The sequence below is a fragment of the Podarcis muralis genome, chromosome 7, assembly GCF_964188315.1.
Source record: "Podarcis muralis chromosome 7, rPodMur119.hap1.1, whole genome shotgun sequence".
NCBI lineage: Eukaryota > Metazoa > Chordata > Lepidosauria > Squamata > Lacertidae > Podarcis > Podarcis muralis.
In genome coordinates this window covers 22,873,364-22,898,984 of record NC_135661.1, presented here as the reverse complement: position 1 = coordinate 22,898,984, position 25,621 = coordinate 22,873,364, and the positions used below count along the sequence as shown (strand labels likewise).

At 45.7% G+C, this 25,621-nt stretch overlaps 1 protein-coding gene across 3 annotated transcripts; it reads left to right on the top strand.

Annotated features, from left to right (window-relative positions):
* The first annotated feature begins 1,369 nt into the window (after positions 1 to 1,369).
* Positions 1,370 to 24,880, top strand: ENO1 (enolase 1). 3 transcript variants are annotated; one of them, XM_028740755.2, is made up of 12 exons: positions 1,370 to 1,507; positions 7,664 to 7,757; positions 12,509 to 12,604; positions 14,543 to 14,601; positions 15,350 to 15,419; positions 16,563 to 16,696; positions 17,761 to 17,983; positions 20,316 to 20,513; positions 20,727 to 20,928; positions 21,924 to 22,032; positions 22,966 to 23,024; positions 24,235 to 24,880. In XM_028740755.2, exons 2-12 carry the CDS (start codon positions 7,673 to 7,675, stop codon positions 24,302 to 24,304), a joined length of 1,305 nt encoding a protein of 434 aa, XP_028596588.1. In that variant the 5' UTR covers positions 1,370 to 1,507; positions 7,664 to 7,672; the 3' UTR covers positions 24,305 to 24,880. The 3 variants fall into 3 exon arrangements, with proteins under 3 accessions (XP_028596588.1, XP_028596587.1, XP_028596586.1); XM_028740754.2 differs by having other exon boundaries at positions 1,430 to 1,582; XM_028740753.2 differs by lacking the exons at positions 1,370 to 1,507; positions 14,543 to 14,601 and adding an exon at positions 14,196 to 14,254.
* Positions 24,881 to 25,621: the final 741 nt, after the last annotated feature.

Sequence of the window (25,621 nt, the reverse complement as noted above, 5' to 3'; positions counted from 1 at the left end):
GACAGGGAGTGAGGCCTGAGGAGATTCCAGAGAGCCATTTGCCCCACCCCCACCCTATTATTATTATTATTATTATTATTATTATTATTATTATTACTACTACTACTACTACTAATTTGTTCGGCTCTAGTTGGCCTAGCAGGGCTCTTCTTAACTAGAATGGTCTTATTTCTGATGATGCATGTATAAGGATTGTACCGAGATAAGTACAGTGGTACCTCGGGTTAAGTACTTAATCCATTCCGGAGGTCCATTCTTAACTTTAAACTGTTCTTAACCTGAAGCACCACTTTAGCTAATGGTGCCTCCTACTGCCGCCACGCCACCAGAGCACGATTTCTGTTCTCATCCTGAAGCAAAGTTCTTAACCCGAGGTAATATTTCTGGGTTAGCGGAGTCTGTAACCTGAAGCGTATGTAACCTGAAGCGTATGTAACCTGAGGTACCACTGTATATCATTAGATTAATCAGATCTTGTTTATTGTTGTGGGACATATGATTAAGGTAGTTTAAATCTTGCCTCTGAGCACATGCAGAGAATGTTCCTTTTTTTAACAAAGGAACTCTGCACATGCTCAGATAAACTTGAACCAACCAATGAAAGGACTTGAGACTGATGGAGACGTTCTTGTATAATGGCCACCTTTTGTAATCCAGTTAATAGGCTTGAGCATCTGTGCCCACATGCATGAAACCTGAAAAATTAATTTAGTGATAATTTTTGTTTTTTTCAAAGGTTCTTTCCCTGCTTCCCCCCCTTTTCTCCTCACAAAAAACCTGTGAGGTAAGCTAGGCTGAGAGACAAAAACTTTACTGTTGGGATGCATGTTGCAAAGTTTGGACCTAAATAAATGAAAGAATTCCTTGCTTTCTAACTGATGCAGATATCAAAAAATGTGGTTTATGTAATTAAAAAAAAAGCTAACATTTTTGTCTTTAAAAGTTTGATTTCAGTATATTACATTTTGAATGATAAAAATGATTTATCCGGTTTTAAATTTCGATGTGTGTATATGTATATACAAAATTTGCTTTATGTAGCATAAAATTTTGGAGACAGAGAGAAAATAATAAATCCTAGCTTTTATTAGGGCTACCGGCGAATTGTGCCGCTTTGCAACTGTTGCATGGAGGGCGGGGAGGAGAACCACGAGGATGTTCTGCTTCAGAACACCCCCCTTTTCTGCGCTTAGCAAAATGGGGATTTTCCATCACTTAAAAAAAAAGAAAAAGAGCCATCTATGGAGGCGAGCAGCCTCAGCAAAAGGGCCCGCTTGGGCACGTAGCGCACGCGCCAGGAGGCTGAGCTGGCGAGAAGCCCCTCCCGACAAATCAGGAAGAGGCAAAGGGGCCAGGCCAGCCAATGAGAAGCCGGGAAGGGTGCCCCTAATCTGCATGGACGGGACTATAGTTCAGCGCGAGCCGGGCGGATCTTCCCCAGTTGCCCGGAAGCGCGAGCTGAGAGCGGTGCTGGTTCCAATTAGCCGTCTGTTGTCGTTATTTTTTTGTAAGGAAAATTATTCTATACTGCTAGTATTGTTATTATTTTGCAGGTGCTGTTAGCGCTCCAGCTTAGTCACAGGTAAGTGGTGGTGGTGGGGGGAACCTAAAATCTCTCCTTAGCAGGGAGAAAGCTTGTTGCTTTAGGGAAGAAGGATACGCTTGCAAAAATGTTGCAACGGGGAAGCCTTTGCAGAAAAGGAAAGAGGGGAGGGAGTCTCCATTGCAAATATACGGGGGGGGGGGGGCGTTCCAACTGGTTCTGTGAAGTCAGGACTTACTTTCGCAGGGCGAACAAAGGACCGAGCTCGGGCATCCCCCCCCCCCCAAAAAAAAATCATTGTCCGAAGTTAATATCATTTCACTAGGAAGGTTACCAAGGTCCTCCGGTTAAGTCCCATTATAGGCCTCATCTTTCTCTTGAAATCAAAGCAGTTTCAAGATCAGATAAAAATCGCTGGCTCGTATAGGTCCAGTGTGAGGTGGGTGCCTTCCTTCCTGCGGACTAGCCCCATAAGGGCCTGGATTCTGTAACTGACTGTAAAGTGTGTGGTTACAGGTAAACGGTATCAGCCTCTTAGAGGAAATGGGGTGTGGAAGAGAGGCCATACATTTCAAGTACACCCCCCTCCCTAAAAAAAGAAAAGAAACATTGGAACTGTAGTTTAAGGTTGCTGGGGTTTATTGTGGGGTGTGTGTGTGTGCATGCAACCTCTAGAAGTGTAAGTGGCAGAGTAGCTGTGCAAGGGATGATCTTGGGTATCCTTTTTCCTCACCTTCCTACTTCCTCCCACAAAGGGTTAATCCTGGCGTGATTGACCCTCCCAGGGAAAGGAAGCTAGGAAAGCCCTCTCAAAGTACTTTAGAGGCCCATAAAACTAGCCGCCACCCTCCAAAAGTAATAGAGACTTGAAGATGGGGCTAGTTTTATGGCAAACCAGGATGGAAACTTGTTACCTGCAGTGCTTTGCGTGGTCTGGGGGTGAGAGAGGTATGGCCAGAGCATGATTCTACAGCGTGCACCATGCTGTGACCAGCTCCTTATCTCTCTCCTCCCTATCCACCTTGCTGGCCTCGCTTTCACTCAATCAGGCCTATGTGAAACACTGCAAGGAGCACTTAGAAGCCCACTGGTGTGTTTCTTTAACCTTTCTTGAGCAGGAAGGAAAAAGGAGTGCCTTACCTAACACACTACCAAACACTTCCTCCTCCTCCTGCTCTTAGAACTTTGATGCCTTCCTAGGGACCAGCCGCATAACACAGGCCCTCAAATTCGGTAACCCTGTCTGTGAAGTTCCCTGGTTACATAAAAATGTGAACGTAACTAAAATACCATCCTGTAGAATTCCAAGACTGGGAGGAGGCAGCTGGGTTAGGAGACATGTGTGGCAGCAGGCTTCATGTCTCTAGGCTATCATGCCTTGCATGCCACATTCTGCCGTGCAAAGCTGAGCATGGATTTATGAGGGTGGCAGTTGCTGGGTTACACAGAATGTTGCAGCCATGTGCTAAAAACCGAAGGAAGGAAGGAAGGCTTTTTTTTTTAAGCCTTATGACTCACACCCAACTTAACTGCCCCTCCTCTTCCTCCTTAACTACAATGAGTAGGAGGATCTGCGTCATGGATCAATTGCACCAGATGGACTTTCCCTTGGTGCAGGGATTGGTTATTGATGCAGTCTTCCTCCTGGGAGCAGTCCTTTGAGTTTCTAAGAAGCTTATTTAACCATTTCCAGAGGGAGAGATGTCTTGGTTTTGCTGCAAGTGCAACAGCTTTGTGATGTCTGGAAGACATGCCTGAAGTCAATTACACTTCCTTCTAAGGCCCCATTGGTTGTATCTGGTGCTAGTCCTACTCAGAGTAGACCCACTGAAGTTGGTGGCCATGACTATATGGCTCCTTTCATTTAAATGGGTCTACTCTGAGCAGAACTTAACAGAACTGCCTTTGGAGTGCATTGCTTCCCTCAAAAGAATCCTGGGAGCTATAGGTCAGCCACCAGAGCTACAGTTCCTTTAACCAACTACAATTCCCACGATTCTTTGGGGGAAATTATATGCTTTAAATGTATTGTGTGGACTTGAACTTAGGCTGCAATCCTAACTGCACTTACCTCTGAGTGGACATGGTTAGCATTGCAGCCTAGGATTGCTGCAAGACTCTTCTGTTATCTAATGACGAAACCTGTAATGATTAATAGTGGATGTTGCACAGTCCCATCTCTGCTTTGACCCTCTCTTGCAAAAGCAGCAGTCCTTCATCTCTCCTTTCCCAAATATTGAATGTTAGATTCTTACATCAGCTGCCTAGGGCACCTTCGTTTTTAAAATCTTCCTATACCCAAGCATGACGTGTTCCCCATTCTTAAATATCTCCCAGAAAGGTGCATCTCTTGCATTTTGAAAACTAAAGTGAATAAAGCAGAGTTTGGGGGATGCTGTTCCTTACTGCTTAGTTCTTCTAAGTGGTGACTGTTTCATAACAGCATGGAAGAGTAACACAGCCCTGCCCAAAGCTCCTTTGCAGGCTTTGCACAGAAGCTTCCAAAAGCGCTTAGCTCACAGAGAACTCCAATAATAATAATAATAATAATAATAATAATAATAATAATAATAATAATAATAGTTTTGTATACCACACTTCACTGGAAGATCACAGGGCGGTTCACTACAAAAAAATACAAAATAGGAACACAAAATATATAATAAAACTTAAACCAATAACCACTCTCCCACAAATACATTTAAAAGGCCATAGAATGTTAATCAGCCAAAGCTCTGGCTGAAGAGAAACCTTTTTGCCAGCCAGACTCTTAAATATGTAACGGAGGTGCCAGGTGAAGCCTTCCTAGGGAGAGCATTCCACAAACGGAGCCACCACAGAGTAGGCCTGTTCTTGTGTTGCCACCCTCAAGACCTCTTGTGGAGTGGGAACATGAAGAAAGGCCTCAGTTCAGGGTGGCATCTTGAATGGATTAATAAGGCTTTTTCCAGGTAGAGGGAGAAGCATGGAAGCAAGCCAGATGAAAAGTAGGGGATTAGAGGAGAGGAAGAGGTGGAAAGTCCTTGAAACATCTGGTTTTTTAAAAAACGAATTAAACCCAAGCCTAGTTTTCCTTCTGGATTCTAATCGGCAGCTTTGGCAAAAAAAGGTCAATAGTGTTCCAAAGGGCACACCGTGTGGAGGTCAAATCTGGTTTCCTTGAGGAATCTAGGGACATGTGGCTGGATAGGGTGGAGAAGGACAGACATTGAGCCATCCTCATTCCTGAGCTCAGTCTCCTCCTCTTCTTTTTTTTTTTTAATTCAGTTACATGAAATGCTGAGTCATAGGGCAGAATTAGACATCTCGAGGCAGGCAGGAAATGATGCTCGCTGAGTTCCAAACCAGCAGATTCAGACACAAATGGAAGAGTCCATTTTATGTGGCTTGAACCATGTGCCATGAAACTTATCAGGGGCCTCAGTTAGGAATGGGGAACCTGCTGCCCTCAAGGTGATGTTGGCGTCGATCATACCTGGCTATTATTGGCTGTGTTAGCTAGGATGGATTGGAGCTTAATAATTTCCATCTACTCTGTTTGGTCAATTCGTCCTCTTGCTAAGGGCAGAGCTGTGTGTGCTTTGGGGCAGTGGTGGTGGTGGGGGAGCTCTGATTTGTGTGACTTGTATTAATTGTGCAGGTTGATGCATGTTCGTCTCAAAAGTATTTCCTTTGGGTGTGGCAAGGACACCATAGGAAGCTGCCTTGTACTGAATCAGACCACTGGCTCAGTGGCTCTCCAGGTTTTCAGACACTTCCAGCCTCCCTTGGAGATATTGAACCCAGGACCCTTCTGCATGTTCTGTTACTTGAGCTGTGATGCTTCCCAAATCCTGCTTGCCTCCTACCTGTTAGAAACGCAGGGAGTCAACCCACTGGTCCACCTAGCTGAGTTTTGTCTACACGGGCTGGCAGCACCTCTCTAGGATTTCAGATAAGGGTTCTCTTTGACATGCAAAGCAAATGCGCTACCACTGAGCTATGGCCCTTCCCCCTTCATTCTTCACAGGTTCCAGAGTTTCTGTAGTCAGTAAGAGTAGTGAGGTGGGGAAAAGGGAAATCTAGGGCTCCTGCCCCTTTAATAGGTGTACAGATGAGGGAATTCCAGCAGGAGTAGCTTCTGCACGCCTGTCCAAAGTGCAGAAGCTTTGCCACCTGTCCTTATGCTATTGAGGACTAGCGACTTGATCCCCCAGCCCCTATGAAAGCTGAGGTCCTCTGGAGGACACTGCATTCTATGCCTAAGAACGCAACCCAGCGATTGTGGGATATTTGCAGAGTTAGTGCTGCAACTGTTGTGACTTTTTAATCTTTTTTTTTTTTAAAAAAAATTTAAGCGGTCCAGACTTCTTGGTAGATAATGGGTGCATCTACTTTCTCCGTTCCAGTCTTTAAATACCCACCAGCCCAGGTCCAGAGAGGCAGAATGGGAAGACTGCAGACAGAGGGTTAAACAGAGAACTAGCTGGATGCAGTTCTGAATAGCTGCAGTGCTGCAATGATCTACGCCAGGCTGTGCAGGAAGGGGCGGGGCTTAGAGGGAGGTCACTTGTTCAAGGACTTCTGAGCAATATTAATGCCGCCTCATCTTCGTAGCCTGGTTAGGCAGCTGAGTCAGCATGCAGTGAGTATCCTCTGCTGGGCAGAAGACTAAATAACCTTTTGCATTAGCTGCTTCTGCTTCTTTTTAAAAAAACAACGAGGCAAGTTATTAGGCAGTAGCTTTTGCATATAAGAGGCTTCCTGCAAAAAAAAAAAAAATCCAGATACTTTTCAAAAGAGAAAGTGGAGAGTATCGGCTTAGTATTAAACACCGACTTTGCAAGGATCTATCTGGCTTTTTGCCTCGGGGGATAGCTGGTTTGCAAAAGATCAAATATATCAAGGCTGTCTGATCAAGGGATTGGTGCAACTCCCATACGATGAAAGGATTATTATAGTGCTTGGGATTTTTTCAGTTTAGAGAAAAGGTGAGTGAGTGTGGGAGAGGAAATGATAGAGGCGTTTAAAATCTCACACAGCCTGAAGAAATCTAACACAGAGATGGTTTTCTCCTCGCTCATATTACTGGAGCCCAGTGTTGTCGTCCAATGAAGCTGAATGTTGGGAGACTCTGGGCAGATGGAAGAAAGTACTTCTTCACAACAGCGCATAGTTAAACTCTGGAACTCACTGCCACAGGCTGCAGTAATGGTCCTCAACCTAATTCTCATGCAAAGAGCATTAGCCTTAGAGGGAGTGTAGATGATGCAGAGACTGTATTGCCCCGAACAGCTTCTGCAACTGATTCCAGACCTGCATGCTCCATTAAAAACAAACAAACCCCCAGTTTCCACAAAATTCAAGTCTTCCCATATTCTCATTCTTCTTTGAAAGGAATTGACCTTCTAATGAATAATAACACTGGCAGTAGGCAGGCAACCATATAGCTCAGTTGAATGTTAGTCCAGCATTAACGGCGACACCACACTGACTTGGGGGCAGGCCGCAGTTTTTCATGTGCAGAAAGTTTTGCATTGGGTCATATTCTTTTTTAAAAAACCTATCAATTCTTTTATTTACCTGTTAAGAGATAGTACATAATGTTTGTATAGACATGCGTTACGTCATATTCACACCATACATTTAAAGCACTATGATACTGCTTCCCCTGAGGAATTCTGGGAGTTTGTTTAAGGGTGCTGAGAGGTATCACCTCACAGCGCCACAATTCCCAGAGTTCCCTGGGTGAGAGGGGCTGATTCTCAAACCATTTCGGAAACTAGCTCTGGCACCTCCTAACAACTCAACACCCATGAACAAGCTACAGATCCCAAAATTTGTTGTTTAAAGAATGTTTAGTAACTGTTTAAGCCGGCCTCATAGTGCTTTAAATAGTGCCGGTGTGGCCTTGGGTGGAACAATGGTCTAACTATGTGTAAGAGTGGCTGGGGAAGCCCAGCCAGATGGGCGGGGTATAAATAAGAAATTATTATTATTATTATTATTTATTAAAAGACAGCTTCCTATGTTGCTTGGGAATTTTGGGCCACCAAGGACACTGGTGACCATTGTGCTGTGTATTTGGGTTTTTTAAAAAAAGTTTAAAAATGCTGTTTTCTCCCTCTTCCTCCTCCACAGACAAACAAAATGTCCATTCTCAAGGTCTATGCTCGCGAAATCTTTGACTCCCGTGGGAACCCCACTGTTGAGGTAGACCTGCACACCAGCAAAGGTAAGCTAACTCTGAATGGCTGTTATCCCCCTTGAGACCTCTTCTAGCAGTGGGTTCTTGGTTAGATGGCACTTTAGGTCTGATCTAGTAGGGTTCTCTACAGGGAAGGGTCATCATAGCTCAGTGGAAGAACACCTGCTTTGCATGCAGAAGGTCCCAGGTTCAATCCTTTGCATCTCCAGGTAGGCCTGGGATACAACTCCACAGAGCCACTGCTGGTCTGTGTAGAACCAGGGTTTCCCATCATTCCTGACCACTGGTCCTGCTAGCTAGGGATGATGGGAGTTGTAGTTCAAAAACAGCTGGAGACCCAGGTTTGCGGAAACCCTGGTGTAGACAGTACTGAGCTCGATGGGCATTACTCTGTAAAGCAGATTCCTATATACCTTTATGTATGATTATTTAAGAATACACTTTCTGTTCTTGACAAATGTTGGATTGGTATGTCCCACAGAGAACCTTACGGTCTTCAAACAAAAACATCTTGGAGTTCCCGGGCCACAGGGAGGTTAGGCTGGCTTCAACCAGAGCCAGGGCTTTTTCGGCTGTGGCCCCGATCTGGTGGAACACTCTGTCACAAGAGACTAGGGCCCTGCGGGACTCGACATCTTTCCGCAGGGCCTGCAAGACAGAGCTGTTCCACCAGGCCTTTGGCCAAGTCACAGTCTGACCCCCTCCTTTGGTAATCCTCATAGAACTCTAGCCCAATGGTTGCCATTAATTTGATTCTGAATTAATTTGATTCTGAATTGATTTGATTCTGAATTGATTTTAGAATGTATTTCAATTAATTGATTGTGATTTTATGTAAGCTGTGTTACTTTTACTGTTGTTAGCTGCTCTGAGCCCAGCTTCGGCTGCGGAGGGCGGGATATAAATATTTTATTATTATTTATTATTGAAGCCACCAAACTGGAAAAATGAGCCTCTTGTTTTCCTCTAAACACATTATTTGTGGTTGACCTCCATGGTTCATTCAGGGGACATAGAAGAGGGATGTGGGGGAAGTCTCCGCCTCCATTTCATGTTTGACTCTGGAGAACATAAGGAGCTGCCTTATTTCTGAGTCAAGCCATTGATCATTCTTCCCCTTCATTCTCTCCCCCACCATCTGTTATACAGCAAGGTTTTGTGGCGTAGTTTGAAACCCATGCAGGAAAATTTGATGTGTGTGGAGGGAGGGTGAGGGGCGGGACAGTCAAATGTGTCAAAATCTCCACCGCCCAGCAAACAGCATTTTAAAGCTTGAAGATAAAAATAAAACTTCCAGCTGCTAAGAGTGTAAGATGACATCTTACTGTAGCCGTCCTTGGTGGACTGCAGCCAGTTGCTTCTGGCCTTGCTTTTTGGTGGCCTCTGTGGCAACCCGATACACTGAAGATAACCGAGAAGGCAGGGCGGTTGAGTGTGTGTGAAGTGGGGGGGAGAATGGTCCCTCGAAACTGCTCAAGGATAAATGTCCTGAGCCAGGTTGGAGGGTTGGCTGAGTGCGGTGGGGGCCGGTATAACTTGCGTTCTCTTTTCCGATTGGCTGAGTCTAGGCATGCGGCGGAACAAAGTGATAGAGGGCTGTACCATTTTGGCCTGCATCTGAGGTTTCCCGTTTCTCACACCTCCCTGCAAGCAGAAAATGAGCACAGCAAGGGTGAAATGTTCAGACGTAGCCCTTTGCCCAGTTGCTACTTTTCTCCTTGCAGATTTTTGTTTTGCCATTTTTCAGTGAAGGCAGTGAGTTGGCAGTGTGAATTGGGGCTTTCCCAGAATTTTTGCCTCCATCCATTGGGCCTTGAAATTTAGGGGAATGTTTTCTTCTCCAAGTGTTAGCTAGCAGAGTGAATCCAGGACAGCTTTGGGTGCCATGGTGTTCTTGAGTTCTTTCCCTGGCGTCCACAAAGCCTTTGAGCCCTCCCTTCCCATTCACTGCCCCATTGGTCCAGGAGGACGTGAAGGTGGTTTCTTTTTTCTCCCTTGAAAAGTGCATGGAACTAAGTTGGAAGAATGCCTCCTTCCAACTTCCTCAGTTCATCTCCTATGTGCTTTTCAAAGTTCAGATGAATTTTACTGCATCTGACATTTTCCCAGATCCCTTGGAAAAATAAAATGTGTGTGCAGTTTTCTATTTATGTTGTATGGTTGGTGACCCCGAATCTACTCTCCTTGGATGGCTTTAAAAGAGGATTAAATAAATTCATAGAGGATAAGGCTACCAGCCACAACGGAGCTACAGTTCCCAGAGTTCCCTGGAAAGAAGGACAGATTTTAAAAACACACTGAGAGTTGTAGCTCTATGAGGGGAATAAAAGGTAAAGAGACCCCTGACCATTAGGTCCAGTCATGGCGGACTCTGGGGTTGTGGCGCTCATCTCGCTTTATTGGCCAAGGGAGCCGGCGTACAGCTTCCAGGTCATGTGGCCAGCATGACTTAAGCCACTTCTGGCAAACCAGAGCAGCGCACGGAAACGCCGTTTACCTTCCCGCTGGAGCGGTACCTATTTATCTACTTGCACTTTGACGTGCTTTCAAACTGCTAGGTTGGCAGGAGCAGGGACCGAGCAACGGGAGCTTACCCCATCGCGGGGATTCGAACCGCCGACCTTCTGATCAGCAAGTCCTAGGTTCTGTGGTTTAACCCACAGCGCCACCCGCGTCCCTCATGATGGGAATAGGGGCCTCCTAACAACTCTCAGCACCCTCGCCAAACATCACTTTCCAGGATTCTATGGGAGATGCCATGACTGCTTTAAATTTATAGTGCAGATGTCATTTCTTAGTGGTTGCTTGGGAATAAAGCCCCCATGTTGGCTGTGCCCATTTTTCTCTTTTACAAGCCAGAGCTCTCCAGCCTTGAGATGCCAACTCTCCCTGCCCAACGGAGGCTCATTAGGGCGACCCTCTCTTGATTTTGACCAGAGGGAGGCCGCCCTCCCTGCCTAGCCTGCAAATGCTATTGTCTGTGCTCAGTTTGTGCTTTGCACAAAGGAAGTGTCCTTGGAGCAGCAATAACAAAAGGCACAGTGGCCAGCAGAGAGAAAGGGAGGGAGATGTGAACCGACAGAGGCCTCTCAGCGCAAGAAGCGGCAGAGCGGAGTTTTTCTTTCTTTTCTTTTCTTTTTAAAAAGGGCAACCCCAATTATAGCAGAATTGCAAGCGAGCCCTGTCAGGGATTCCAAATGAGATCCTTCCAAAACAGGAGCTATCATTAGGCTACACAGGAAGGAGGCATCTGGAGGGCGACAGAGAAATAGTTGCTGCTTCCTGTTGGGACACCAGACCTAGCCACAAAGCATTGTGTGTGCCTGTGTCTAAATAAAGGGGGAAGGTAAATAAAGGGACACGGAAGGAGGATGCATAATTGGGTGAGCACAGCCCGCGTTAGAGGAAGGCACAGAATAGGTGGCCAGGTGCCAGGTCGGGAGACACACAGAGGCTCAATCCCTTTGAATCCCACCCTCTCCCAGGGACTCAAGGTGTGCACTGATCTGGCCTGCTCTGAATGAATGGCTGAACGAACGAACACTGTCCATCTGTAAAAAGCTATATCTGAGTGTTCATCAAAGTGGCAATCAACCTTTGAGGCACAGCTACCGTATGTCAGGGGCAGGGGACCTCAGCCCCAGAGGCCAAATGCAGCCCTTCAGTCCTCTCTGCCTGACCCTCGAGACTGTCTCCAAGCCATGCTTTGCTTCTCACACTCCTTGAGTGTGTTTGCATGGCTGAAATATGTCCTTGAGCTTTGATGCCTCTTGCTTGCCTGAACAGAGAATGGAGAAGGGGTGGGCAAAAGATGTGGGACATAATATTATGATGGAGGACTGGGAGAGGCTATGGAAGAAAGGGATCAAGTTTACCGCATGTACGATGTTAAAGGAAAATATAATGAAAACAATGGATAGATGGTATTTGACCCCTGTTAAATTAGCAAAGATTATCATAATTATCAAATTATCATAACTGTGATAATCTTATGTTGGAAATGTAAAGAAAAGAGAAGGAACTTTTTATCATATGTGATGGACCTGTCCTAAGGTGAAAGACATCTGGGAAAAGATTTATAATGAATTGAAAAAAATAATGAAATATACATTTATAAAGAAACCAGAAGCCTTTCTTCTAGGAATAACAGGTTTGGAATTGCCCAAGAAAGATGTAAAAATAACTAAGATTGGTTTTGTGGTTTATGTGTTGGTTGTTATCTGTTATCTTTTTCTTTTCTTTTTTGTCATTTTTCTTCTTTTTTCTCTTTTTTGTTGTAGAGTGTGTTATAATTGTATAAAATTTAATAAAAATTATTGGGGGGGTAGAGAGAATGGAGACTGGGTGTGTGGAAGCCAGCCTACAGTACAAAGGTAAAACTGGCATCCTTTGCCCCACCCACTTTGCTTCACGCCCTCCCACCATGGGCAGGTGGACACCACCACCTGCCTGCAAAGGTCCAGAGAGGAATGCTGAGCTACAAAGCCTCCACCCACGTGACTTGAGGTCTTCCTGCCTTTAATCTGCTGCTGAGTTATCAGGCAGGAGCTAAGGGCCCACTAGCCTGCAGCCAACCCCAGGGGCTGTCCTGCCCCATCGTAGTTTTAGGTAGTCACAGTGGAGCTCGAAGAGGAAGTTGGCAGAGCGACGCTTTCCCCCACTTCCTCTTTCATCTCTATGTGCCTTGCCAGTCTCCACTGTGAGATGGTTCTGTGCAAATGTTTCTCTGTCGTCCCAGAGCTTGCCATGTCCAATACTGTTTTTTCCTTCTTCTCCAGGTCTCTTCAGAGCTGCTGTTCCAAGCGGAGCTTCGACTGGGATCTATGAAGCCCTGGAACTGCGCGACAATGACAAGACTCGTTTCCTGGGGAAAGGTAAAGCTTTCCTGGTGTGGTGAATGCACTAGTTGTTGTTTTTTCTCTTTTGCTCTCCCAACTTGGTGCTTCTGGGTGCTGTTCCACAGATCCTCCTTCTACTGCTCTTTTTGCCGCCCGCCCCTGGTTTGTGTCTCCCAGCTACGGCCGAGATTCTGCAAAGGGCATTGCATAAGGGACCCTTTACCGTGGCCTTGCAAAATTAGTCCATTCAAGCTTTGCTGCTTTCCTCCCTGCATGCAAAAATAGTTTTGGTGATGTGGCAAAGAGGTGTCAACGTTCTGACTGAAATGGCTTGGTTTATAATCCTTACACAGTTTAAGCTGCCAGCTGTGCCTAAACTCTCCAGGTTATTTGGACCGCTGTTCCCGTCATTCTTGGCTTTGAGGGAGGAGCCCCCACACATTCACTCACTTGTCCTTGGTGAGAAAAGGTAGCAGGTGCAGGAGGGGAGTGGCTTAAATCCAGCAATATCTGGAGGGCACTGGGTTGGGCAAGGCTGATGTGCAACACAGCCTTCAATTAAGCCGGTCCCTGTCCCCAAACGAATTTGTAATCTAAAAAATACACAAATAGAGAAATGGAAGAAAGTTGAAAAGGGCGTTAACATGTCACCTGCTGGCTCATGCAGAAAGTGTCCCTAGGCTTCCACAGAGTGGTCAGTCTTGTGCCTCTGGGATGAATGCTGGCAAATGTACTTAAAAGCAATGGGTTTGTGTCCAGCTACGTTTTGCTCAAAGTAGATCCATTTAAATAAATGAACCTAAGTTCATGGCCGTAATATGTCCGTTCTGACCAGGACTAACATCTGATACAACAGCCCATAAGGCTTCAGGAGGGATTGCTGTTTATTGTGTATTTAACTAAAGTTATATTCCACTTTCTCAAACACTTCCAAGTGGTTCACAAAATATAATCCAAGACATTTATTTAACAATACACCAATAAAAGCAAACGTTAAAAGCAAGTTACATTAAAAAAATAATAATAATTCAGTGGGTGTAATTATATATAAATCTAGTACTGATTTAAAATTACTGGGTTGCATTCAACTAACTTTTATTCAGAGTAGAACCATTGAAAATTATGACCATGAGTAGCTTAGGGGTCCATTGATTTCAGTGTCTGAACTGGCACATAGACCCCGTGGTTGCAGCCATTGCTCGGTCTCCAGAGGCTGTTTGCATCATGGAGCCGGAGCTTCAGCTGGAAGGACAAGAAAAGAAAGCAGGGAAGCATCTGTAAGCCATGCTTTGGCTGCTGCTCTTTTGGCTAAGGTTTGAGCTGCTTAATCTATAGTTGGCGCAGACCACAGGTGGATGGTGATGCCTGACATGAGCTACTGTTAAATGAAGCCTTCCTGGTTTTGTCAGGTTTGCATGGACCTGAAGCCTCTTCCTCTTTCCTGCTCCCCACTCCTGATTATGGGTCCTCTGGTCATTTTTGCTGTGAATCCCTGCCCCCCTCCCTTGCATGCTGCTGCTGCTGCTGCTGCTTTTGTGGTCTCTTGTGGGTGTTCATCTTTCTCTCTCCCTTCTTTCTCCTTTCTCCCATCTCTCTCTTCCCTCCTCGTCCACTCGGTTCCCACCAGGCGTCTCCCGAGCAGTTAAATATGTTAACGAATTCCTGGCGCCGGCACTGTGTACTCAGGTAAAGGATGTGTGCTTGCAACCTGGCCTGACTCCAGGCAGGCTCCTCCTCTGTGCATGGTCTATGGGACTAACCTTCCGGCAGGCATTCCTAGACGATGGCTATTCCCTCAGTGACATAATTGTGTCTGTTTTTTTAAAAAAAAGGACTAGTGTGCTGCACCCCTTTAATATATATCTTGTCTTGAGGGCTAGGTGGTTGGGGCTGTAATGGCAAGTGATCCTCTACTAATGCCTGCTTTTGCCTTTGGTGGATTGGATTAGTGATTGATTTGCTTGTTCCTTCCAGGTGTCTCAAAAGCTGTTGAGCACGTCAATAAAACAATTGCCCCTGCACTGGTTAACAAGGTAGGAGCCTTCCTTATTTCACTAACCCCTCTAGTGCAAGTGTAGCCATTCCTAGTCTCTTTAACGTTCTTTGTATGGGTGAGAAAGCCAGCATAATACTAAGCTCCTTACCGTCATCAGTGAATGGCCTCCTTTTGGATGCATGAACACGAAAGCATGTTTGAGAAGCGCTGTGGGAATTCTAAAACGGCATGAAATAATGTTACGGATGGAAAACTGCTTGCAGTTCCAGAGTCCTGCCTTAAGAATGTTTCCCAGTGCACCAGATTTATTCTGCAGCTCTCCCTCCTTGCAAGCTAATTTGGGGGGGTGTTCAGGTTGGTGGCCCATAAGGCAGCTTAACGTCTCTGCCCCCACCCCAGTCTTCCCCGATGTCCTGTGTGGATCTGTTTAGTCAAAAGGGGTTTTACTTGGTTTAATTCAGTGTTGCCGCCCTGTTTGTTAATTGGGTCCTTTAAGAGCAGCTTGATCTGCAGACATTACCAATCAACCTGTTTTTTTAAAAAAGCACATGAGCTGCCTAGGATGTTTTTCTATTCAGTTGGCAATTTTCAATTCTTAATTGAGGTGAAGTGTGCTAAAATGAAGTGAAGGGGTTGCCTCTCCTTGGTGTGTTGTTCATCTATCCCTGACCAATGGCAAGTGTCCGCTGGGAGATTAGTTATGACTAAGTCAGGATGTAAACATGAAGTCCCCCCCCCCCAGTGGATTGTTTTGGTTGCCTTACCTCTTCTCCTCTTCCCTGCAGAACATCAGTGTTGTGGAGCAGGAGAAGATCGACAAGCTGATGCTGGATATGGACGGGTCAGAGAACAAGTGTAAGTGGAATGGTTGGACAAGTGTACCTTTGTGATTTTGCAGCCATGAATGCTCTTGGTTAGGTCCAAGAGCAAGTAAACTGTTGTGCTAGTGAGGTTGAGAGGTGCTCCTCAGGTGCTTCTCAGCCTCTCTGCTGCCTGAAAGATTTATAGCACAATAAAAGAAGTCACAATCCTTTCATAAATGCTGCAGCTAACCACACCCGAGTTGAGAACAACCATAGCTCAATGGTGGAGCTTTGATGCAGAACCCCAGATTCAATTGCCAACATCTCCAGGTAGGGCTAGGAATGTTCCCTTTCTGGGAACTCTGGAGAGCTGCTGCCCATCAGGGTAGGCAAGGCTGAGATGGATGGACTTAATGGTCTGATGCACCACAAGGCTGTTTCCTATGATTCCACTGGGCTCCTATGCACATTTTATTGGAGAGAAAGTGCTTTTGCTAGAAAGGAGTCTAGGTTTGGAAACATTCCTCTTGCATTGTTTTACTATAATCATCCATCTCCTACTAAATGTAAGGAAAGGAAAACATAGTGGACTGAGCCAGGTGTTTGTTTATTTGCACTTTCCTATGATTGAAAATCTGCAAGAGGTTTACATTAAAATGATCAAAAAATAGGAACAGCATTCAATAAAATTTCCTAAAACCTGGATGAAAACAAACACAATTGCATACCTCAAATAAAACAGTGTTCCAAATTGACTTGATTTTAAATTATGTAAACAAATGATACATTTTCTCTCGCAGTGTTGTAGTTTTGTTGTTGTTTAACTTTTTGTTTTTTAATTATTTTTATTTAATAATATAGCATTTATTAAATCACCCTCAACATATGCGGTTCAAGGCAATGTATAAAATACAATGCAACAAAAACAGTCCAGAAAGCAGGTTAAAATAAAAGACTATGCCAAGTAGACACAGCAGCTTGGAAAGCGTCTTGGAACAAAAGTGTTTCCAGTTGTTTCTAGAAAGTGCAGAGAGTGGGTGCCTGTCATGGGTGCTGGGCGTATCTTGAAAGAAAAGCTGTTCCACAGAATGGGGCAGCCACACTGAAGGCCCTGCTCCAAGTCACTGTGGAGTGGGCTTCTGAGATCTTGGAACTTGCAGGAGAATCAAGTAACCTCTTTTTCTTACTATCTTAGCCAAGTTTGGTGCAAATGCAATTCTGGGCGTCTCCCTGGCTGTCTGCAAGGCTGGTGCTGCTGAGAAGGGGGTCCCCTTGTACCGCCACATTGCTGATCTGGCTGGGAACCAGGACGTCATTCTGCCAGTCCCTGTAAGTTTTCCTTTGTTGCCATTCTGCAAAGGAGGCAAGATCTGGTGCAGACAAAACAGCTCTCTTGCTCCTACATAGCCATATGGAGGGGCAGTGGCTTTTGTGAATTAAGGGTGGAAAAACAGCAAACATGTTAGATTTTCAGAGTTCAGTGGTTCTCATCTAGTTAAGAACCTGACGGCTGGATCAGGCCATCTAATCCAGCATCCTTTTTCTCACAGTGGCTAACCAGATGCCCCAGATGGCTTTCCTCTGAAATAATCCAGGGAACTGGTTTCCTAAGGGTACTGAAAATTGTTCGGGAAAACCCTACTCCTCTTGCCCAGCTACAATTCCCAAGAGTTCCTTGGGAATAGGGGTTGGGGATAGAACCACTCTGGGGATTGGAGGAAAACGACTCTCAGCACCTTGAGCAAGCCACTGGATTCTTTTAGTTAATTGATTGATTGTTTTCATGCATATTGTATTTATATGATGTTAGCCACTCTGAGACTGGCTCTGGCCAGGGAGAGCAAGGTACAAATAACAATTTATTATAATTATAGGGGAAAGCCATGAGTGGTATGATACTGTAAACATCAAAAGCACAGTTGGTGGCAACCCGAGAGGGAGCCATTTCTGTGATGGCTCCCGTATTGTGTGAATATATGATGATGATAATAATAATCATCATATAATAATTTATTATTTATACCCTGCCCATCTGGCACCTTCATGTTCAGACATGCCCATGAAAAACTAAGGTGCAGATGATGTTGATCACTGGGCAGCTGTCAAAGCAAACTATGTTTTAATTGCTGGTTCTAAATGTGTGTTTGATGTATTTTAATTATTGGTTTTTTAACTCGCTTGTGTTTTTTTACTTTGTAATTTATAATGATGTTTTTAAAAGTCGGAAGCCGCCTTGAATCCCATCTTGGGAGAAAAGCAGGATATAAATAAATAAATAAAAATGATGATAATAAACGAGCAATGTAAATGGTGCTTCCGTTGGGACTGATTGCATTTCTGGAGCATTAACCTCTTGGGTTTTCTTTCCCCCTTTCGTCTTGCCCACCTTCCAGGCCTTCAATGTGATCAATGGCGGTTCCCACGCTGGTAACAAGCTGGCCATGCAGGAGTTCATGATCCTCCCTGTTGGAGCTGAGAGCTTCAAGGAAGCCATGCGCATTGGCGCCGAGGTGTACCACAACCTGAAGAACGTCATTAAGGAGAAGTATGGGAAAGATGCTACCAACGTGGGCGACGAGGGTGGCTTTGCACCCAACATCTTGGAGAACAAAGAAGGTAATGGATTGATCGGCTCTTCGCTACCTTATTGAGTTGGTGTGCAGAGCCCATGCTGACAGCCTATAGTTATGTCCTTCCTTGGGAGGATGGTTAAAACACCTGGGGCTTTCTAGTTCACAGAAAAGGTAAGGTTGCAGGTGTCATTGCGGTAAGAAAGACAGTATCCCATTTAGGGTGGGAGGTTGAGTGGGGGGAGGCATTTGTGGTTTAGAGCAGATGTGGGGCAGCTTTGTCCCTCCAGATATTGCTGAACTACAACCCTCATCATCCCTGGCCATTGGCCAGTTCAGAACTGTAGTTCAGAAACATCTGGAGGGGCCAAAGGTGCCCCACACACAACTGGTTAGAGAAAAGGAGAGTGTGCAGGCTACAGATGTTTCTTTCCCTATGAGGAAATGTTCCACAACATTTGGGGCCTTTTAATCGGGAGAAATGGAGGAACGCGGGTGGCGCTGTCGGTTAAACCACAGACCCTAGGACTTGCCGATCAGAAGGTCGGCGGTTCGAATCCCCATGACGGGGCAAGCTCCCGTTGCTCGGTTTCTGCTCCTAGCAGTTCGAAAGCACGTCAAAGTGCAAGTAGATAAATGTGGCGGGAAGGTAAACGGCGTTTCCATGCGCTGCTCTGGTTCACCAGAAGCGGCTTAGTCATGCTGGCCACATGACCCGGAAGCTGTCTGCGGACAAAAGCCGGCTCCCTCGGCCTATAGAGCGAGATGAGCGCCGCAACCCCAGAGTCGGTCATGACTGGACCTAATGGTCAGGGGTCCCTTTACCTTTAATCTGGAGAAAAGACAAGTAAGAGGAGACATGATAGTGGTTTGTAAAATTATGCACAGCGTTCAGAAAGTGGCTAGAGAAAAGCTTTTCTCATAGTGCATGATGTGCAGTGATCACTCTAGTGTTAAGCACTTTAGCGTTAAATCCATCTGGATTTCTGCGTTTGGGCATAGCTGCTTTGCGAAGGATCAGATGCATAAAATCTTTCTGGACAAGGAAAGGTTCCAGAATTGAAGCTTTTCTGTTTAGAGAAAAGGCAAGCAAAATAGGTGGCATGAAAGAGTTGTTGAAATTACACATAGCCCGAAGAAATTAGATAAATAATTTTTTTCTCTCCCTCATAATAACTAGAACCCGGTGGGGCCAATGGAAGTGGGGAGAGTTGCTGACACACTCAGGCCCTCCTTATGGTCTTCCTTTTGCAGCATAGAATCCTAGAATTGTAGGGTTGGAAGGGCACCTATGGGTCATCTAGTCCAGCCCCTGCAATGCAGGGCATCTGGTTGGCCACTGAGAGCAGGAAGCTGGAATAGGTGGGCTTTTCCTGGCCTGATACTCGGTGAGGGCAGCTGGCACTGAGTGAACCTCCCTGCAGCCAGGAGGAACAGAACTCTGTGACCCTTCTCTCTCTGTCTCTCCGGTGTCACACAGCTGCTGAGGCAGCGTGAATCCCCCCAGGAGGTAGGCGAGAATTGCTTTCGAGCAATGTGGAAAACTCGCTGATGGCTGCTTCCACGTTTTATTTGTAATACCACCCGGCCATGCTGTGTCACTCCAGGCTATTTACTGTACAGGAAGACAGGCTCTGGTGGCTGCTGTGGGCCTCCTCTGGGGGTACAAGTAGCACTTCCTGCCTCTCCCAGCCAAGTTGGCAGCTGAGGGCCTCAGTAGCTGGGTCTTCCCTGACTGAAATAGACTTGCTGTTGCTGGGGAGAGCAGGGAGATGTGTAACTGGAACCACCTTGAGTGGGCTTTGGAAGGATTCCCCACTTCTCTTTCCCCCACTTCACCGAGACCTAAGAACATAAGAGGCTGCTGAATCAGGCCACTGGTCCATTGAGTCTAACATCCTATCCTCACAGTGGCCAACCAGATGTCTTTCGGAAGCCTGCAAGAGCAGTCTTCAAGCCATCAAAAGTTGGTGGCCATCACCACCTCCTGTGGGAATGAGTTCCATAGTGTGGGATTGCTTTGCCACTAGCAAAATGCTCTGTAGGGCCAATGTACCCCCTGCTCTAATACCAAAGGATCTTTCATCAGGCCCTGTTTTGGATGTGCTAAACTGGGTGTCGTGTTCTGGCCATTGATGACGCTTGTGGAGAAAGGACTCATGAGAGCTTTCCCATTGTAGAGCAAATGCTTATGATTTCAAAAGTCTTATTTTCTGTATGTGCAGAACAAGTAACCTTATGTCTTGTTTTTAGTACCCTTTACTCAAAGCAATGCATGAGATAAAAAGGCAGTACTTGGGTCATAAAATGAACTGAATACAAACAGATGATCCTTTCTGTTCAAAAAACCCCAATTCTGTTGCTGTCCTCCTCCTCAGCTCTGGAACTGCTCAAGACTGCCATCAGCAAGGCTGGCTACACTGACAAGATTGTCATTGGGATGGACGTGGCGGCTTCCGAATTCTATCGCGATGGGAAATACGACCTGGACTTCAAGTCCCCTGATGATCCCAGCAGATACATCACTCCTGACCAGCTGGCTGACCTCTATAAGGGTTTTGTCAAGAATTACCCATGTGAGTGCAAGGGCCATATTCCTTCTGAAGGCCACACGCTGTTGGTGGGCAGAGTGGGAGGCACAAGTAGGTGGAGAACCATTGTCACCTTGACCGGTGACAGGGAGGACTGTGCAAGCACATGAGAAAGGCCACACATTTGCTGGGTATGTAACTGGCAAACCACCCGCCTGAGTAACATTGTCCTTCTCTTGCCCCCATCCCAATGGCCAGTGGTTTCCATTGAAGACCCATTTGACCAAGACGACTGGGCTGCTTGGAAGAAGTTCACCGCCAGTGCAGGCATCCAGGTTGTTGGTGATGACCTGACGGTTACCAACCCGAAGCGCATTGCCAAAGCCGTGGAAGAGAAGTCCTGCAACTGCCTGCTGCTGAAAGTGAACCAGATTGGCTCTGTCACAGAGTCGCTCCAGGCGTAAGTCTTTCCCTTGCTTTTCGCAGGGGGGGAAATGGCGGTTGAGCAGGAAGTGGAGAGCAGGAGCGGACAGATACTTTACAGCAGGGGTCAGCAACCTTTTTCAGCCGTGTGCCGGTCCACCGTCCCTCAGACCATGTGGTGGGCCGGACTATATTTTGAAAACAATATATGAACAAATTCCTGTGCCCCACAAATAACCCAGAGATTCATTTTAAAGAAAAGGACACATTCTACTCATGTAAAAACACGCTGATTCCCGGACCATCTGCGGACCGGATTGAGAAAGTGATTGGGCCGCAGCTGGCCCACGGGTCTTAGGTTGCCTACCCATGCTTTACAGGCTTGCTCAGCAGGTGTAGTGGTTTGTCCCAGAGCCCTCCCCATCAGCATTAAAAAACGGGGAGTCTTCTCACGCTTTGTGCTGATTAGAGCCAATCGGAGTCAAAGGAAGGTGAATCATCCACTAAGGATTGGCTCTGCTAGGGTCACTCTGGAGAAGGCACATGGGAAGATCACCGATGAGGAGTTGATCTGTATGCTCCAAAGCAAAGGAACACTGAAAACACAAGGTGCTTGGTTTGCTGGTTCTGTTACACACAATGGAACCTCCAGGAAAACCACTTAAGTCACTCTGAAAGAAGATATTGGAACACTTGTGCATACACAAGACATAGTAGATCTAGCTGAAAGGGACTATGTGCAGATCTGCAAACAGTTGGGGGTCAAGGGCAACTGCTGCTAAGTGGACAATACTTAACATGATGGACTAATAGTCTGGAGTGGTATAAAGCTATTACCTGTCTGCTCCATGTCTTCTCTGAACTCGCTCAGACCCCTTGTTAAAGGCAGAAGTGCAGATGCGCATAAATAAGGCAGTCTTGAAGTGGCTGGTGCCAAGCGAGGGAAGCGACTCAGTTGGCTCTTGTGTGTAGTCTCAATAGCCTGCTTGTAAAATGAATCAGTTTCTTGCATCTCTTGTCTTCCTGTTGCAGCTGCAAGCTCGCCCAGTCCAATGGCTGGGGCGTGATGGTGAGCCATCGCTCTGGGGAGACTGAAGACACCTTCATTGCTGATCTGGTGGTTGGGCTGTGCACTGGACAGGTGAGTGTTTCCTTGCTGAGGTGGCTGCTTTTGCTTTCCAGTTGCAGGGCAAGGTGGGAAGGGGAACCTGTGCCCCTTCCGGAACATGATGGGATGAAGTCCCAGCTGGCATTGGCCAAAGGTCATGGATTATTGGAGTTCAGCAACAGTTGGGGAAGCCACACGTCTAGGCATGCAGAGAAGGCAGGCTTACATAGGCTTAGAAGTCTGTTTTAAGTACAGTGGACACTCGGGTTGCGAACGTGATCCATGCGGGATGCACGTTCACAACCCGCAGCAGCGCGTCTGTTCACGCACGGGTTGCGATTCAGTGCTTCGGCAACCGCCGAAACCCAGAAGTAACCCGTTCCAGTACTTCCGGGTTTCGGCGGGTCTGTAACCCAAAAAAACACAACCTGAAGCATCTGTAACCTGAGGTATGACTGTATTAGTATAATCATTTCCATTTCTAGACTGCTGAATATCTCTTAAGATCTCGCAGCTTAAAATGTTGGACGTTGTAACCCTTGTTGGCCATACTCAGAGAAAACCCATTGACATTAAAGGGCATGGCTGACCTAGATCCATTAATTTCAGTGTGTCTACTTTGGGTAGGGTTTGGATAGCTAAAACCCATAAATATATACACTGAATAAATTCAACAAAATTGTGTCAAATTTTACGTACTTTAAAAAATTACACCAGCATAACAGTATCCACCACAACAGTATTGAGATAAGTTAACTCTAGGCAGCTTAATGTAAAATCCCAACCCACAGAAAACACACCATTTGTAAAATCGTGGAATTGTAGTGTTGGAAGGGAGCAGGAGGGGTCCTCATTTGCTGCCTTGTATGTTCATTAGGTAGGCAGGAGGATAGGATTGGAAGCGGGGAGGGATAATTCTATTATGCTTCATGTTTATTGTTTCTTGCTTAATTTCTGTCTCCACAGATCAAGACTGGTGCTCCCTGTCGGTCTGAACGTCTAGCCAAATATAACCAGCTTCTGAGGTAAGGGTTAAGTTGAGGAATTTGGGCTTATTTAGATGTATATTGATGTGTGTTGAGGGAGGTAGATCATATCTATTGGCCCTGTTTTATGGCATGCGCTGCACAGGAGACTGTGTGTTCATACAGTGCACATGAAATTGAATTTCATGTCCGGAAATGCTTTACAGAACAGAAAATACAAAAAAATTGCAGGAATATTGACAGTGGTTGAAACAATGAAATTCGGAACGAATACTGGAGTGTTAACTTGGAAGAAATCAAACTTTTAGTGTGGCAGCACCCACACCTTCAGAACTCCCTGCCTGTTGACACCAGGCAGGGGCTTTTTACTATATTGTTTTTGATGGCTGCTAAAAATATTTTTGCTTAGGGAAGCCTCTTCAGACATGTAGAATGTTGGGAGGTTTTTTAATCAGCTAGTTTTTAAAGAAGGTTTTAATTGTGATTTTTTTCTGGATTTTTGATAATTGATACTTTTATTGATAATTGAAGTGTTTTATTCCTTTTGTAAACTTACAGAGAGTTGGGGTGGTGGTTTCCAATTAAGCAGTATATAAATGTTATGAAAGGAAACAAATTAAAACACCACCTGGAATATCTTAACAACATGCTTGTTAGAGTTGCAGTTTGTTTAGGGTGCTGAGAATTGTCAGGAGATCCCCATGTCCCTTCACATTTACAAATTTCCAGTGGTTTAACACACAATCCCTCTTCAGAGGCAATTGTAGCTCTGTCAGGGGGACAGAGGTTTCCCCAGTTACTCTCAGCACTCTGAACTCCACAAACTGAAGCTCCCATAATTCTTTGGGGGAAGCCATCACAGCGTAAAGCACACTGAAGCCAACTCCTAGGCGCCAAAAATATTTGAGGGCTCGGGGTCTCCCAAAGTTGATGAATATTGTCATTCATTTGATGTTCGTGCGCCACACCTTGTGATCGATGACGCAGGATGGGGCTTGCCTCCCCCCCCCCCCCCAATATTTTATTCAAGTTGGCACCCCTGGCTTTAAAGTAATATCATAGTTCTTGAAATAATAGGGTGTGAATGTCGCCTAAGCGCCACAAGACTTTTGACTCTTGATCAGTACAGATCTTTTCTTTTAAAAAAGCAGATTATGGACACATCCTTTCTCCTGGAAATTATTGCTCCTCACGCTTGTCTTTTTTTCCTTTCTTTTTTTTTACTCCCTCCACCGCCATTTTCCCTCAGGATTGAAGAGGAGCTGGGGAACAAGTCCCGCTTTGCCGGCAGAAACTTCAGGAACCCTCGCGTCAACTAAACCCGCTTTTGGCTCCGATGAGGCTCCCCTCTTTCCCCGACCCCCCAGTTGCGGTTGAAAGCACTAGTCACCTAAATTTAGAAACAAAATAAAGAAACTAAGGGCAGCTGATGTGTAGGGGGGAAAGACAAATTTTTTGCAGGTCCTCTCATCCTAGGCTACAATTCATCTAGTGTGTTTCATCTTCCTTCTCTCGCCTCCCCAGCTCTGATCTGTTGCTTCTTAAAGCGCTTGGCTGCTTTCTGTGAACAGACAACTCCCAACACCCCACCCCGATCTTCCCTAGAGAGTGTTTCATTCATCATAATGAAACTAAGGAGAAAGATTTAAGAGTCCCGGTGATGCTGGCATGAAAATTGTAAAGCTGCTGCCATATTTTTTGGGGGTAGCCCTATTCATGACGGAGGGTAACAAGTGTTTCTTTCTCCTCCGCTTCCCTCCCCACCCCATCCCAAAAGCCCCCCACCCCACCCCTCTTAGTGTGTGGAAGCTGTGTAACTTGCAGTGCAGCCTGAGGTACCTGCAAAACAGAAAATAGTAGTTCTCATGTGAGGTAAATAAAAACAGAGAAATGTCTGTGTGGTGTGGTGTTCTTAATGGAAAAGTGTCTGGGGACCAGATAATTTTAAGGTGTGAGATAGTGGGGAGAGCAGCCTTCAGAGAGAGATGGCTGTGTCTACATGTGTGAGAGAAGTCTTGGCAGTATCAGAAGAGAAAATGGTGGCTATATGCAATCGCGAAATTGTGGCCTCTTACATGGTTTAGGACCACGCATACATTGATACAGTTAGAACTGGATATGGAACAACTGATTGGTTCAAAATTGGGAAAGGAGTACGACAAGGCTGTATATTGTCTCCCTGCTTATTTAACTTATATGCAGAATTCATCATGCGAAAGGCTGGGCTGGATGAATCCCAAGCCGGAATTAAGATCGCCAGAAGAAATATCAACAACCTCAGATACGCAGATGACACAACCTCGATGGCAGAAAGGGAGGAGGAATTAAAGAACCTTTTAATGAGGGTGAAAGAGGAGAGCGCAAAATATGGTCTGAAGCTCCTGGCAACTGGCCCCATCATCTCCTGGCAAATGGAAGGGGAAGAAATGGAGGCAGTGAGAGATTTTACTTTCTTGGGCTCCATGATCACTGCAGATGGTGACAGCAGCCACGAAATTAAAAGATGCCTGCTTCTTGGGAGAAAAGCAATGACAAACTTAGACAGCTTCTTAAAAAGTAGAGACATCACCTTACCAACAAAGGTCCGTATAGTAAAAGCTATGGTTTTCCCAGTAGTGATGTATGGAAGTGAAAGC

Bases quoted from the DNA above. Each gene is read 5' to 3' on its own strand.
- ENO1 (XM_028740755.2), top strand. From the start codon at position 7,673: ATGTCCATTCTCAAGGTCTATGCTCGCGAAATCTTTGACTCCCGTGGG. The intron at 20,929-21,923 runs GTAAGTCTTTCC...TTCCTGTTGCAG, and splicing joins GTCACAGAGTCGCTCCAGGC to CTGCAAGCTCGCCCAGTCCA. The intron at 23,025-24,234 runs GTAAGGGTTAAG...ATTTTCCCTCAG, and splicing joins AAATATAACCAGCTTCTGAG to GATTGAAGAGGAGCTGGGGA.